This window comes from Anneissia japonica, unplaced genomic scaffold (genome assembly GCF_011630105.1).
Source record: "Anneissia japonica isolate Jap-2015-1 unplaced genomic scaffold, ASM1163010v1 scaffold3949_len364153_cov177, whole genome shotgun sequence".
NCBI classification, from domain to species: Eukaryota; Metazoa; Echinodermata; class Crinoidea; order Comatulida; family Comatulidae; genus Anneissia; species Anneissia japonica.
In genome coordinates, this window is record NW_022756197.1 from 123,110 (window position 1) to 139,074 (window position 15,965).

At 32.6% G+C, this 15,965-nt stretch overlaps 2 protein-coding genes across 2 annotated transcripts in view; both read left to right on the top strand.

Moving 5' to 3' along the window:
- The window catches only part of LOC117124122 (nesprin-1-like), a 45,067-nt gene extending 40,526 nt beyond the window's left edge, over positions 1 to 4,541 (top strand). Inside the window, exons 11-15 of the mRNA XM_033270253.1 lie at positions 330 to 449; positions 2,189 to 2,500; positions 3,023 to 3,304; positions 3,647 to 3,740; positions 4,318 to 4,541. Coding sequence (XP_033126144.1) covers positions 330 to 449; positions 2,189 to 2,500; positions 3,023 to 3,304; positions 3,647 to 3,740; positions 4,318 to 4,541 — 1,032 coding nt within the window. The remainder of the gene's footprint in view (positions 1 to 329; positions 450 to 2,188; positions 2,501 to 3,022; positions 3,305 to 3,646; positions 3,741 to 4,317) is intronic.
- A 1,145-nt stretch (positions 4,542 to 5,686) lies between these two features.
- LOC117124123 (nesprin-1-like) overlaps positions 5,687 to 15,965 on the top strand; it is a 45,589-nt gene continuing 35,310 nt past the window's right edge. The window contains exons 1-13 of the mRNA XM_033270254.1: positions 5,687 to 6,002; positions 6,655 to 6,798; positions 7,453 to 7,620; positions 7,931 to 8,062; positions 8,228 to 8,389; positions 9,345 to 9,565; positions 9,845 to 10,271; positions 10,852 to 11,016; positions 12,099 to 12,245; positions 12,621 to 12,938; positions 14,107 to 14,430; positions 14,797 to 15,120; positions 15,273 to 15,566. Coding sequence (XP_033126145.1) covers positions 5,790 to 6,002; positions 6,655 to 6,798; positions 7,453 to 7,620; positions 7,931 to 8,062; positions 8,228 to 8,389; positions 9,345 to 9,565; positions 9,845 to 10,271; positions 10,852 to 11,016; positions 12,099 to 12,245; positions 12,621 to 12,938; positions 14,107 to 14,430; positions 14,797 to 15,120; positions 15,273 to 15,566 — 3,039 coding nt within the window. The 5' untranslated portion in view covers positions 5,687 to 5,789. The remainder of the gene's footprint in view (positions 6,003 to 6,654; positions 6,799 to 7,452; positions 7,621 to 7,930; positions 8,063 to 8,227; positions 8,390 to 9,344; positions 9,566 to 9,844; positions 10,272 to 10,851; positions 11,017 to 12,098; positions 12,246 to 12,620; positions 12,939 to 14,106; positions 14,431 to 14,796; positions 15,121 to 15,272; positions 15,567 to 15,965) is intronic.

The following is a 15,965-nucleotide window of genomic DNA, read 5'->3' on the forward strand; positions in this document are numbered from 1 at the left end:
AGCTGTTTATTAAAAAATATTTAGATTGCTATTGTGATAAATATTAGATTGCATTGCTCGAGCGAAATCATCATTCACGAAGGTACACATAGAGTTGTTTCTACGATTGATATACATTAAAATAAAGTTAAAAACACTTTTCTCAAACACATACGATATCCATACGAAAAAAAAATTTTTCTTGAACCCATGGGATGTCTTTTTTGACGAATTTTCATATAGTAATTACCAAACATTTGTGGTAGCTATAATGTTAAACATGTATAAAACACATAGAAATATTGTTTTTAAAGAAAATTACATTTTTAATGTAAGTTTTTTTCCACCAGACTGCTGCAGCTTTTGAGGAACAGAAAATGCGTAGTGAAGTAATGGAATGGATTGGCAAGAGTCAATCAACAATCGCAAGCACAAAGCCACAGCATATCACCCGTGAAGAAACCTACTTGGTAAGCCAAAACATTTTTTTACCTTGTTTCTGCGAAAGTACTGCCCACCGATAGTGATGGTTTTGAATAATAACAAAGTTTTACTTCTGGCCTATTAGTGCACCCACTGGAAAAATGGAAATTTGAGAGGAAAAAAAATCATGCCTGCGAACACCACAAACCTCCCAAAAAGAAACTCATAATAATGATTAAGAATAAAGCCAGGCATTCGCTGTGCATAACAGTCATCGACCGACTCTAATCGATGAACCACGCAATGCAACGATCTGCGCGCAACAGATTTTTTTAATGATGGTCCTTCCAGACTACAACCGACAGCAGACGGCATCGTGTCGTCTAGGACTCACAGGTAATAGAGTTCCATCCGTGGTGCGACGGTCGTACCACTGACATATGACGCGGTGAGTGCCCGGCTTTAAAGTGAAGGATATTGCCTGTTTAGTGTCTATGAAAACATGTAAATTTACAGAAAAGAAAATTGATCACACCAGTCACCGCACAAAATCTCCCAATAAAAGAAATGTATGTTTCTTTCAGACATTTAATAAAGCATTTCAATTCAATTCAAATTCAATTCATGTTCCACACCTTAGGCCCTATATACGAGATCCCTTGTCGGCCAACATTTGTGCGTTTTAAGTCGATAACAAGGTTTTGCTTATATCGGGTATTATGATTATGGTACGAGTCAAGTGTACGGAACAATTTGTCAATCAAAATACTGAATTATTTACATCACAACATCGCAATATTTACAACGATCTTGAGCAACAGCAAGAGCCAAATGCGTTTTTTAACATTATGAACTTTTATTATTTTATTCATCCGTCACATTTTTTTTCTCCTTCACATAGAATATTTAGGCAGAAGCATTTTGATTGTTGAGACAATTATTTTTTACACTCATCTCTGATGATTTTCCAAAATAATGTTATAATGTTGAGGCAGGCTAACCATTTTGATAAATGAGAAAACAATTATTTTTTCCACTCATCTCTGATGATTTTCCAAAATAACATCGAATCTTTTAGGGAGAACCATTTTGATAAATGAGAAAACAATTATTTATTCCACTTATCTTTGATGATATTCCAAAATAATGTTAGAATCTACTCAGAACCATTTTGATAAATGGGAAAATAGTTATTTTTTCCACCCATCTCTGATGATCTTTCAAAATAACATTCACAAGCAAACCAAAAAAGTCATGCCTAAGCTGAGCTTGTTCGTATTGTTCCAGAATGTTTGGTTTTTTAGTGTCCTACTTGGCTGTTTTGTTAATGTGTGTGGGTTTGTTGCTGTTAGTCATATGAATTGATGTCTGATCTTGATTTCCTATTGTGATTCATTGTTTTTCATATTTAGAAACTTTGGCAACATTGCTAAGAGGTCATTGTCATCTAATAAACAATTCCACTCCTACATTTAGTCATAGTACAATTTCATTAAGGAGGACAGATTAAATTTGTTTAAAAAAATCATTTCTACTCGTATAATAAAATAAAAATGTTGTCAATGAAATATTTTAAAAATTTTATAGCAGTAGCGAACTAGCGTTTTCCTTCCTGTTATTTCTCTCCATGTTGATCAATAATAATAATAAATAGGATTTGCATAGCACATCACACTTTTACTCAACATATAAAATGAGTTGCATGCATTGTTGCATACATGATAATCATCTCTACTCAACATGTAAAAAGTTATCTATTCATTTACAACATATTTCCATGTTGCAGACATTTCTCGAGATTCAGCGAGGGCACATAAAAAGTAAACACCTTGTAAGAGAAATTAAAACAAAAGACCAGAAGAAGATGTTAATTCAGCTAACACGAGAGGAAGTTGACCTGACCATAGAGGAGTGGACCAAGGTGTCATCTAATTATGAAAAATGGAGGGATCAGATAGAGGGCTCACTACCATTCCAACTGAAAGAGATTACAAATTGGTTACGAGGGGCTGAGGAGCTGTTAGACAGAGATAATGGACAAATTGAATTAGAAAATGAAACAGCTAGCAGCATTACAAGAAAGTGTGAAGAATTCAGAGTGAGAAATAAACTTGATATTTATTATTAATATTGGTGTTGTTGTCATTGCCATTGTTAGCATTGCTCTTGTTTTTTTCCACATTATTATAAAGAATAAAATTATGTTTCAGTTTTTTCCAATACAAATTTGCTTAACATTATTTATATTCTCTATTTGGTGATAGTCTTTAATTGCTGATTTGTTTATTTTTTTAAATTACATATTTATATTTAATATAATGTACATGTTATATACAAATATTCATATGAAAAATCATTAAAAAAATATATATAAATTATGGTGTTTTTATTTAAGAGTAATATGCATCTCTTTATTGGAAAAGAAAATATTTTCTCATTTTAATTTACAAATTTTGATATGGAATTTTAAACTTTATTATCAGATTTTATGGTATATGTTTAGAATCTATAAATGCTATTGGTATGCTGGAGATGAATATGAAATATATTAGATTCCGTAACATTTTTTTTTCTTTTTTACAATACTCCTAAATGCTATTTCACCTTTATTTTTTCACAGGTATTTTTTCAGAGTTTAGATCGAGTTAGGCATACATTCCAACAAATACAGTCCACTGGTGTCAGTGACGGAAGAAACATTGCAAAACCGATTCTTACAAGTATTTCAGAACGTCTGGAGGAGGTCGTAGTTTGTTGGCGTCACACACAGATTAAGTTAAACTATTTGGAATGTAAATACAATCTGCTTGCACTGATCGTAAAAACTGAAGAAAAATTCTCGTTTTGGAATGTCAAGTACGGAAGCCAAGAAGAAGTTAAAGCTATTTTGCAAGATTACAGTGTAAGATACAACATAGAATTTATAAATTTTAAATAATTTAATTTGTTATTGTTGGCTTAGTATCAAAGAAAATTCATCTAAAATATAGAATTTATAGTTTTTAAATATTGACTTGTAAGAACATTAAAAAAATTGGTCATCCCAGTGCACTATATGAAGCAAACTCATTAGCAATCTAGATTTCTGATTTCATTCAGATATTAGTAATGTTGTTATTTATAATTTCATTATATATATTTCTGCTTTTATTAATATCCCATTTTCACCAAAATAAAGATTAATAGATGTTTAATTTTGGTGGATGAATTTTTACATTCTTTTTTTCTTTCTTTTTTAAAACAGAAATTTATCGAAGAAAATCAGTGGTTTGACCAGTATGAGGCAGGATTAAAAGCCCTAGAAAAGGAGACAGAAAACTACAAAGCCGTTATTGACAGTGAGTTTAGCATAGAAACATATTTTGATTTGTATTTATTTGTTGGAATGGCAATTAAAAATGTAATAATGCGATTTTAATTGTCAATCTAATACAAATAATGTTTCAGTCTTTCTGTTAATCTGTCTATACATCTGTCTCTTTAGATATTGATTTATGTATCTGTTTATGTACCTGAGACTATGATATCACCATATATAATAATAATGTATTATATTTATATGGCATGTTAACAAAGCCTCTGTTAAGCCTGATATGTATTTCTTAAAATGTATAAAATTTATTATTATTAATCAAGTTTGCTTTATTCATCCAATACTGGAAATTATATATATTAAGGTCAATAGATAATTAATAAAAAAAAAAAATAATACATAATTAATGTTTATTTGTAGGCTGATTTACTCCAAACCAATTTTCCATTTATGTAAATTTTAAACATATCTTTAAAAATTACTTATCCTAGGGAAGTCATAAAAAAAAAAATATATCTATATGTGTATAATACTATAAACACAATTTTTAATTTTCCGACCATTTACTTATTTGGTAATGATTTATATTTGTATATCTTCAGAGGATGAAAAGCAGGTCGTCACTAATTTTCTACTAAACATGCAAAAGAAGCGCACAAATCTGACGGTGGAAATACGGAGTGTTGAGACCATGTTGGAGGAGGTGATTGAAAATTGGAAGAAATATGATGCGTGCAGTGAACTGGTTGAAACGTGGCTTAGTGATTCCTCAGCTGCTTTGCAGAACCCAAACTCGGAAGCTAAACTAGTAAGCGTATTCATATAACTCATTGAATCACCACCACCATTATTATTAGGTAGCACCATTTCATCATCACCACTGCCACTGACACATCCAACTCTGCTGCTGATGCCATAATCATTATCTTTACTTATATGTTCATCATCATCACTACATTCATCAACACCATCATCATATTCATTTTCATACCTTATTATACATCATTAGGTGTACATGGCCCTTAGATTTTTTTGCAGTATGTAATTACAGTTATAAGCCTTGTTCCGACAGTGTAAGTCGCACTGGTGATATCGTAGTTATCGAACAAACGCTTGTTATGAGGCTCACACCGACCGTATGAACGGGGTAACCTGATAGAATACAAGCACTTCACCCTGCAAGCTAACACCGACAAATGACCGATTGGCAAGGCTTGACCACGGTCTCGTTTTCGAGGCAATTCTACTAGACCTACAGTAGTTGGTTCATAATATCAACCAAAGCATCTTTAAAATTACCTTTTTTGGTTGTTTATACCTTCAGAATTTTCAAAAGTAATCCAAATAAAACATTACAGGACAAATAGTATTACCGTTTGTTGTAAACTTCATATAAATTTTCATGTCATTTTTTGGGAAATCCGCAAAATACCTTGGTAGTTCGTTCGCTGTATCTAAGGATACAGCTGAACTAGATACAGTGAACTCCTGTGAGATACTGTACGTACATGATTTTGAAATTACAGCTAATATGGTAGCCTTATCTTTAGCCACTGCAATTCCCACATTTTAGCAAAGAACCACAAACGTTCATACTTGCATGCTACATTTGGAGGCTCGGGTTATAAATGCTGCCTGAAAATCTCATAAATGTTAATAGGTAGGCTTAGGGTGGGTGAGAAAAATTTTATTTCGCTTTTTCCGAATGCTCTACTAAGTGAAGATGAAAAAATTGGATGTTCAAAAAAACACAGAATGAAAAAAATCAAATAATCATTGTGTAATGAAGATGTGTTGATAAAATGATGAGGATTTGCTTGCATAATGTTGTTTTTATGCAAATTAATTGTTTTATATTAATATAAATGATTGCTGTTATTGACAAGGCAAGTTTACATTTAAAGTTTTTGTATTACTTTCTTTAATTTTGTGTTAAATCATTCAGTAAATTAATAATTTTTTTCTTTTGCAGGAATTAAAATTGCAGTGCACAAGTCAAGAGAAGAACTTTCAGAAACTGTCTGACATTTCAAAGGGGCTACTCAAGAGCTGCACCCAAGACAGGGTCACTGCCATGCTGGAGACCCTGAAGCAGATCAAAGCTAGGCTGACAAAGATCCAGGAAAAGACAAATGAAGGGCATGCCATCACCAGCAAGGTTTTAGCATCCCTCCAACAATATGAAAAAGGCATGAAAGACCTTGTGAGGTGGATTGAAGAAGGTGAAGCTTTGATGAAGCAGGGGCATATTAGTGGGAAAAAAGAGGATGTACAACAGAAAGTTCAGGTTTGTGAATTCTAGATTATTGATAATTATATAATTTTTATAAGTTCACTTTTTAGAAATATGTTGAAGCATATCAGATCTGAAAAATTGTATTGGTTTATACAATTAATGTGAGAATTCTAAAATATACCTGATACTGAATAGGCCTACCTAAATGTTGAATCATAAACAGGGAAATAGTATAAAGAATTTCATAGAAATACAATAATTTTAGGAAAGTTTATTTTTGTATACCCAAAATTTAAACTGTATTATTTGAAAAAAATCCAGAGAAAAAATTGTTTATAGAATGTTGTACAACTGATTTTCTATGACAAAAAAGGTGTTTGACAAAAAACTTGGAATGGTTAATAAGATACAGATTTTTTATATTTAAAATTTAAATATGCCCCTTTACCCCTGGTTTTAAATATTCAAAAATATGTATCGTATTAACCGTTCACAAGGGGTTTTTTTAATCATCACTTTTGTGTCTCAAAAATATCAGTTTCGGAACATATCAATTTTGTTTTGCTCCTGAGCCTAGCAACATATCTTCAATAACCATATTTATTTCCTCCTGTAGTCCTTCAGGGCTGCTTACAATATTAAGTATTAAAAGATGACATAATATTTAAATGTCAGAATGTTTATGTTTTTTTTTTTTATTAAGGCTCACTTCTCCAAGCTTCCCCACAATCAAAAAGTACTTGAGGAGAAGAATAAGATAGTTCAGGAAACAATACAACTTAATATTGACTACATGGATGCCAGTCCACTAGAAAGCAATATCTCTGAGTTGAACAGACGTTTTCAAGTGAGTAATTGAGATAGGGTGATTTATTGAATTTTTATTCAATAAAAGTAAATTATTTATTTATTTTTATTTATTCATGTATAAGAAACATAAATTTACAACAAGCAGCTATACAGCTGAAATTGTTGTAATTACAAAAGTCAAAAAGTAAAGCAACATCGGTTGTAGGTGGAATTATACCCATTAATGTCTGATTGTGTTATTATTTTTTAAAAAGTATTAAAGATACTGAAAATGAATCTATGTGTATGAAAAAGTTGAAAATAATTTGTATTAGGCCACTTCTTGTACTTCTTACTTGTTCCTTTTTTAGCACATGTCATTTTAGTCACATTATGCTAAGTATTATGTTATATATTATTTGAGGAAAAATAAATTAACCGAACATTCAGTAGTGTACCATTAAAAAGATGTTTCAATAATTACTTTACTAAATTTGTGAAATGAAAAGTGTGTGTTACTTAGTTGTAATGTTAGCCATCCTCTCTATTCAGTCTATCAGGTCACCATGGACTGACCATATCAGTTGACATAAAAACTGCATATAATATTCTAGTGAGACTAGCAAATTCTGTGCTCTATACTTTTTTATATTATTTATTTACTTGTGTACTATTTATTGTGTTATAGTTGATATTCTTACTCATTTTTCAGATATTAAGCCAGAGTGCCCCCAAAATGATGGACAAGCTCTCCAGTGAGGTTAGCTCTATGCAAAACTTTAAAGAAAAGGCTTCAGACCTAACAAATTGGCTGAGGGAAGCTGAACAGAGACTGGATGAGCAATCTGACGATCCTATCGAAGCCATTAAAGGTCATAAGGTCAGAATAAGATACCTGATTTTTTTAAAAATCATAATTTTAAATGCATAACAAGATGCTATTGTTGTGAATGATTGTCGAAAAATATTTAATTATATATATTTTTTTGACAAGATGTGTTGTTGCCATTTATTCAGATGCAAACATAAAGCGTTGCTTATTTTTCATGCCTTTTCACAGCCCAATTTAAGACTGATTTTTGATGGTGAGATTATGAATATAGGTTTGATATAAATTAATGAGAAAAAAAACTGCCTTCAATGATTTTTTGAAATGTTCAAGTATAAAATTTTTATTTTGTATATTTCAGGAATTATTTGGTGACCATTCAAATAGATTGCAAGAGTTTGTAGCAGCCAGTGAAGAACTTTTACAGTCGATACCTGAGAAGGACAGGAAACCACTGCAACAGAAGATCAAGCTTTTGCAAAACAAGTACAAGGTATGAAAGTTCATAGGTTTGGTTCCTCTGCCATTCAGTGATAACACAGTATAATCTATATTCTGCTTTATTTTTGCCTGCCTTTAAGATTCTACAAACTGACCAGTACTTTTAAAATTGAATTTAGTTAATTATTTTCCATTTATATAATCTTTCTGTGAACAGGAGACAATAGACAAAGGTCCTATGAAGTTGTGCAAACTTGAGTTCCAGTTGGCAGAAAGTGAATTGAAACATAATGTAGATGATTCTAAGAATGAATTGGATTCTGAAACACTCGCTCTGAACTCCAAGCAAGAACCAGAACACATCTTAGGAATGCACAAGGTAAGTTGTTATGCATGACAAACATATGTAAAAAGCATGTAATTATGCATTGTAAATTTTTGAAATGTGTTTAGTCCATGCACTGAATGATGTTGGAGAGTGAAAATATATTTTGGGAATACTTAGATAAATCAATAAATTCCGAATTTCCTCAGGAAACTTTACCCCTTGAAGATAATGGGAAATAATGGAATCGCTCATCTTGCCGCATAAAATGCCCTGAATGCTTTTACAATACTCAAAAGAACAAATAAATAATACGGAAACTACAAATAGTCCAGGCAATCTGTGACAAAATTATAAGGAACCTAGAACAGAAATCATTTTTACGGAATTTGTTCCTGAATTGAAACAAACAGTAATTCCGAAAAGCGACAGAGACATTTTGAGATTCAAACGTTTTGATCTATTTGATCATTATCAAGAATGCTCATAAGAAAATCTGACCCATCCATATATAATGGATGAAAATGGACCCATCCAAATATATTTACAATATTTACAGAAGTGTAACAGAAAGTAAATAAAAACCGGCTAATCAGATTAATAAATGAAAATTAAAACTGGCCAATCAAAATGTGGTAATTAAAAATGAGGTGTGTCTTATATTGAGTAGATCACTTATATCCTTGAATAACAATGAATAAACAACAATTGTGTAGAAGCCTGGGAATGCCAGCCGAATGAAAGTCTCATGAAGGAAATGTTTATTTCAACCTTCATTACTTCGACATGCAAACCTTCAAACAATACTTCAAACTTTATTGGTTAAATAGGATACTCTGCAAAGCCACACCCCTTAGATATTTTTTGCTTAGATCCCACAAAAACATGTGAGTTTGCGGGACAAGCTTGTATTCATGGCCCTGTTATGGTCAGATGTTCAGTTGGAAAGGTCCATTAATATTAGGACTAAGTGATTATATACTTTATAATCATTGCTCACATTTTTCAGGAGTTTTTCCATGAGAGTAAGCTGATCCCATACAGCCTAGATTGTCTGCAAGAGATGGAAAGTTGTGTAAACAAGATGGCTACTCTTGATCCTCAAGACAAATCCTTGGCAGAAGCATTGAATAAGTCACAGTTGGAATGGCAACAAACATTTGATGACATTCAAGTAATGCAATGTAAACTTGTTGAACTACTTGAGAAATGGAAGGAATATAACGATAGGTTAGTTCTGATTAGCTAGTTCTTATGCTTACATTAAAACCCCATTGACCATTATAGCATGGTTTCTATTTGGCTATGGTTTCTGATTGGCTAATGTGAATTGATGAATGCTTACAATTGATTTACATTATTTTGTGTAATCTATTGAGGAGTTAATTTTGAAATACAAAATTTTGCAACATATTTTAATCTCAAGAAGAATTATGCATTTTTTGGAAAACAGCCATGACTACCATTTTTTGAATATTAACCCAATTATTGATTTATTTTTTTCTTAAGCCTAAATGCTGTTAAAGAATGGACAGACATGACAAATAGAACAGCAGATGAACTTCTAAAAACATCTGATCCTCGAAGGTTTGAAGAACTTCAGAGAGAATTAGAGGAACTTCAAAATAATGCACCAGAAATATCCCAAAAGTTTCATCAAGCACAAGAAACAATTGGGGATCTTGCTGCAGACAGCACAACAGGAACAGCACAATCCCAACAGCAAATTCTTGGACAACTTGCCAAAAATCAGCAGCAGCTGCAATCCAAACTAAGTGATATCCCTACTGAGGTTGCCAGGAAGTCAAAGAAATTTGAACAACAGGCAAAAGCAAAGAATGCATGGAACTGGTTGCAGGAAAAACAAAAAGACTTATCTGAGAAACCATCTTGGGGAGATTTACCTGTTCTTAAGGAATTGTTAGCCAAACAGCAGGTAAATATATTCAATAAAATATCTAAATTATTTAAATTTATACTTCCTTACATACTTTCGATGATTGCACATATGTTAGGAGCATGGCGGCTGTAATGATCTGTCTCCATCCTGGCCTGTCATTGGTGTAGTTATATTCGCTGTTTGTGAACAATTCAAAATATTTACATACATTATGGAATATGTACTGACCTCCATACATGCATCAAGCTAAATGTTCTGCCTCTTTTATGGATCCAGATAAATGTGCTGCCCCCTTTATGGATTGGGCTAAATATGTACTGCCCTCTATATAGATTATGATAAAAATGTGTTCCCCACTATATGGATCAACTAAATTATATTGTGATGAAATATGTTCAATTGAAATTAATTTTTTTATGCAAGCCATCAAAGTCTAGAATCTGCATCAACATAACAGTGATATTATAGAAACAATAATTTAATAAGATACATGTGTAAGGACTATGCATTCATGTCTGGTCATCCAAAATACGTAGTCATTGATGCCAACATATGCCTGATGCCTGGTTGCTATCCTTTATTATTCAAATGTATTCATATTTATGACTTTTTGTAGTCTTTGCACCATGACTTGGAAGAAGCAGTGCCAATAATTGAAGAAGAAGTGGTGAGAGCAAGTCAAGAGCAAAGTCTTGAATCTGTTCTCCCTGAACAGGAATCAGTAACAAAAACACTTCAAGCAACAAAACAAAAGTCAGCCAATCAGCTCAAAGATCTTCAAGTATGTTGATGTTTTACACTTCCAACCAATCAAAAAAAAATTATTCTAATGATCAAATTAATATTCTATATGTCTATCTGTTTCGCTATGTGCAGTACTCAATAAATTCAGACAACAAACTCGAATTGCCTTTAGTCTACACCTTTACTTCTCAAGCAAACCTCAGCTTGGTATAGTCAGTAAGTTTGAAAATCTACAAAACAACAAACAATTACCATATTTACATTTTCTTCTGCATCAAAATTACATGCTATGTGTAACAGTATAACAGGTTATAAATACCACATACACTATTAATCTCTTTATATAACCTGTTAACCGCAATGGTTAAATTTGTGTGATTATATCGTACATAACAAACCCTATGAATCTACCTATATAAGAAACACCGCTCACAACTCTCAATAATGAGGGCGCTACATAGCGACTCGCTTCTGATACACACATGCACGACGGCCGTGTACCACAATCTAGGTTTACAAAATCTAGGCTATCAATGGAGCATTTCTTTATAGGTTAATCAATAGTCACTAATAAGGTAAAGGTAACGGTAAGATTCATTCATTTATAATCATAATATAGCTATCAGTCGCTTGGTTATCATTTTATTATTCACATAACAATGTAAAACTATGACAGTTCGTTTGAGCCAACTCAAACAACACGCTAAATGTTAACTGACGCTCAACATGGCGCCTGGTACGGTCAAACTTTTTGCTTCCAAAACTCTAGTGATTCATGATAACTTTAATGTCTCTTAAATTAACTGAATGGCAAAAGCGAAGTGCAAGCTCTTCATGGCTTGTACATAGTAAACAACCTTTCACATAACAAGAGGTGGCACCCTTCAATTTCGGCATACAGAAACACTATTTTCAAACACATTTATAATATATTTTAATTAGATTTTATCATTTGTATATTTCAGTAACCCAGTATATATGGCCGTCCCCTAGCAAAACAATGTATTATGTTGTTTTGCCTTGAAATGACTGTATAACACGTGGATCCATGTTTTGACTGTGTGATGTATTGCAGATAATACTGCAACCATTCATTTACATATTTTTATTTTTTTCCAGGATGCAGTTGAATTGTGGGAAAATTATGAAAAAGAGAAGTCTGCATTGTTGGCATCAATTGATGAGGTTGATGATGCAATTGAGTCTTCATTTTCACCTGAGCTTTCTACCTTGGATGATATCAAAACTGCTTGTTCACTGTTACAGGTTAGTGTATTCATATATCATTTAACTGTTAACTCAGTATACCGATAAATGCCAATTTTTTTCTTGAAGCTTAACTTCAAACCAGCATCCAACATTTGTCTTGTGTGAATAAGGTGTCATTACTTTGGTAAAAAACGTCATAAAAAGTAAGTGATGTATATTAGATATATTTATAAATGCAAATTTTTTGTTTTTAATGAAAATAATTACGTAATGTGTATTCATTATATACACTGTGCTAGATGATGATTCCATTTATTTTTCGGAGGTACAGTAAGTTCTGCTAAAGGACACATGTCATTTCATTCAGGTTGATCTCATGGACTATCAACGTCACTCTTGATTTGTGTATTTTAACTATTTTCATTATTACAGAGGTTAATTCAAATTCACAAAGATTTGGATAGCAAAGAATCAGAGGTAAAATCTATGAATAAAGAGTTACAGAAATCAGCCCCGCTTGCTACTAAGTCATCACTAGAGGGTGACATTCGCTCCATTGATGAGAAAAATACTTCTACAAGGGGTAAGCTCAACAAAAAATTGCAGGAACTGGAGAATTTGGATAAGAAGTGGTCTGAGTATTTAGGGAAGAAGGATGAATTAGTTGAATGGCAGACCAAGGTTGAGAAGCAAATGGATGAGATCACAAGAGATGAATCCACTCCTGATAAAGTCTATGATGCTGCCAGAGTAAGACATTTTATACAATTTATTGTAACTCTGAAACATGTGCTACTTGAAACAGATGCATACAATACAACACAATGATACTATATAACTTTATTTATCATTATACAGATCATAAAGAGAAGTTTGGGTTAGCTCTGTGTAAAGCCAAACTGCAAAAAAATATTTAAAAAATATTAAAACACTCTTTATGGTTGATTTGTAAAAGCGACACATCACAGGAGAACAGAAATATGTTGTGCCTTTATAACAAGAGATTGATTGTGCCATTTCAAATAGTTTGATACCTCGATTCATAAAAATTAAAAAATATCGACTATCTCTACAGCAGAATCATTGATGAATGATGGTGATTTGTCATGGGAGACTAAAGGATATAATGCCATCTAAAATGATTGAGGAATAAAGCAAAAATCTTAACCTTTGACTTGCTTGTTTGATAAAAACCTCATAAGTTATCAGATTGAGATATATATATATAATGTTTCAATGTGTGTAAACTTGCTGGAATTTGTCTTTATTACTACATTGTGTATTAGATTGATCATAAAAATTTAAAATACTTAAAATACTTAAAAAATAAAAATTTAAAATACTTAGAAATAAAATGTGTTTAATATGCTGACCGTCAGACCTATTTTTAAGGTTCTTTCTCGTGTGCCAAGCACGTTTACATGTACAAACATACTTTTTTGAGATTTTATCTAGTCATATAATATCAAAATATATATCAAAATAATGTGTCTAATAATTTGGCGGGAAAATATTAGGGGATGAGTCAACTGGTCAGCGGCACTGTGACAGCTCTTTTTATTGACTATGCCAGGTGCGGGTTTCCTTGTCCGCTTTTTGCATGGGTTGGTATATGTTCAAAGGGCGTCCCAACTTGTGCTGCTCGAGTGTACTGCCGGCAACAAACACAATCAGCATACATATGTCATTTGTACGTTATCGTCTAGGTGTATCTTCCCCAAACTACCAGCCGTTAAGTCTGTGGTTCTACAATGTATAACAATGAAGTAATAAATGCTAGAATATTACCCCAATTTTTACGAGTATATTCGTCCCTAGCATCCTTAGCAACAACCTGTGGGACCAGTATACTCATCGCTGGCAGCCAACGTGTTAATCATATTTGTGGTTTTAATCAGCTTCTCTTGAATACTTTTAGGTGGTATTTTCCGAGATTTTTGATAAATACAATGCCTTTGAGGAGCTGGATGCCTTACTTGATGAATTACTGAAAGATCCAAACAAACCAGATGTGCAGCTGCTAAAAGAAGGTCTCGATGCAGCTCAGCAAGACTGGCAAAGGTTATGCGCAGCTGCAAAGGCTCTCGGTGATAGTCTTGATGCAAAAGTTAAACATTGGCAGGCATATCAAAATGCAAAGCAACAACTTCTACCTTGGATTAAATTCACCAACAAAAAACTGGATGCAGAGCCAACTGTTGACTCACTTAAAGATGCTGAAAAAAGAGTTGCAAATTTTGATGTAAGTAAGCTATATCAATGATTTCCTTTTCAGTTAAACATACAGCCACAACTTAATTATTTAAGCTTTTTTTAATATCTCTAATATTGAGTTTTTAGTTTGTGTATTCAATTTGTGTAACAAATGTGCTTTAGTATCATTTAACATGTGTGCAGAAAATACATAGTTTTCACCTTTACATTTGAATTGTTTACCACTTTTAATTTGTTTAATAATTGAGTGTATTGTAATTATATATTATATTTGTGTAATTTAATTTGTTTAATGCTGTTGAACATTTGTGTGGGGGAAAATGACCGTCTATTAACTGTTTTAAATGGTAATTGTTTAGCACTCTTTGTGGTTTTGCACATTTTTTCTATGTAGGTTATTTGCGAAGAAATTCCAGACAATCAAAGTCTACTTGACCAGGTGATTGAAGAAGCTGCTGCTTTACCTAAAGAACATACTGCAGGCCTATCCCAGCTGCTGCATGATTGGGAGACAGTAGTTGGCAGGGTGCAAGAGAAAAAGCTAGATGCCATTAAAGCAGCTGAGGCATGGCAAGAGTATGAGTCTGGGAGTAATGATATGCTAGAGCTCTTTGCTGAGGTTGAACAGTCTCTGGTGACACCCATCGAAGAGTCTGAAGGAACACCTGTCGATGCAGTAGATGGTGGAGAACCTAGTACACAGATATCTCAATTGCAGGTATGTTAAATTGATAGACTGCTTATACAAATTTAAACTTACTATGTGCTATGTCTGTTTGGGTGTGTGTATGAAGGTCAATCATCATGAAGATTGTTTTTACTAAGACTTAAGCATCATTTATTTATGGATTTGTTATTTGTGTTGTTCAGAAAATTTCAGAACGATGGGAAAGCAAGAAACCTTCTTTTGAAACTGTTCTTGATGCCAATCAGAAAATACTATTATTCAGTGCTCCTATGGTAAGCAAGAAAATTGCGGGAGATGGAATCCAGCTTAAAAGGAAGTGGGAGAAACTGGAAGGGTGTCTGGAGCAGTGTACAGACTTTGAAAGATCTTGTTTTGACTTTGAGAAGTGGTTGCAAGACATGGAGAGTGCACTTGACAATGAGAAATCATCTCTGGATAATCTGAAGGAGAAGGAAGATAGACTGCAAAAATTACAGGTACTGTGTTGGTGCTACGAATGTCTATGCTTAGTTAATAGAGGGCGCTAGATCATGTCATTCACAATATTCTTGTTGCTTCTTTATTAATTCCTTTAACATGTTCTTTATACCTATTGTGGATATATCACTGAGGATTTGTTTCTTATTTGTATTATACTCGCGTTGTTATTATCACAATTTATGGATAGTTATATTATTTACCATGGATGCAATATTATTTTATACCATATTCTATTATATTTAATTATTATTATGCTCTTATTATATCGTTATCTGATGAATGATTTTACTTTTGTGGAATGGATTTTCTTCTTTTCCATAGTTTATTTTGCCTTTGTTAGGTATAGATTACAGTACTTTTATTTTATTAATTTGTTGACTTTGGCATACAGTACT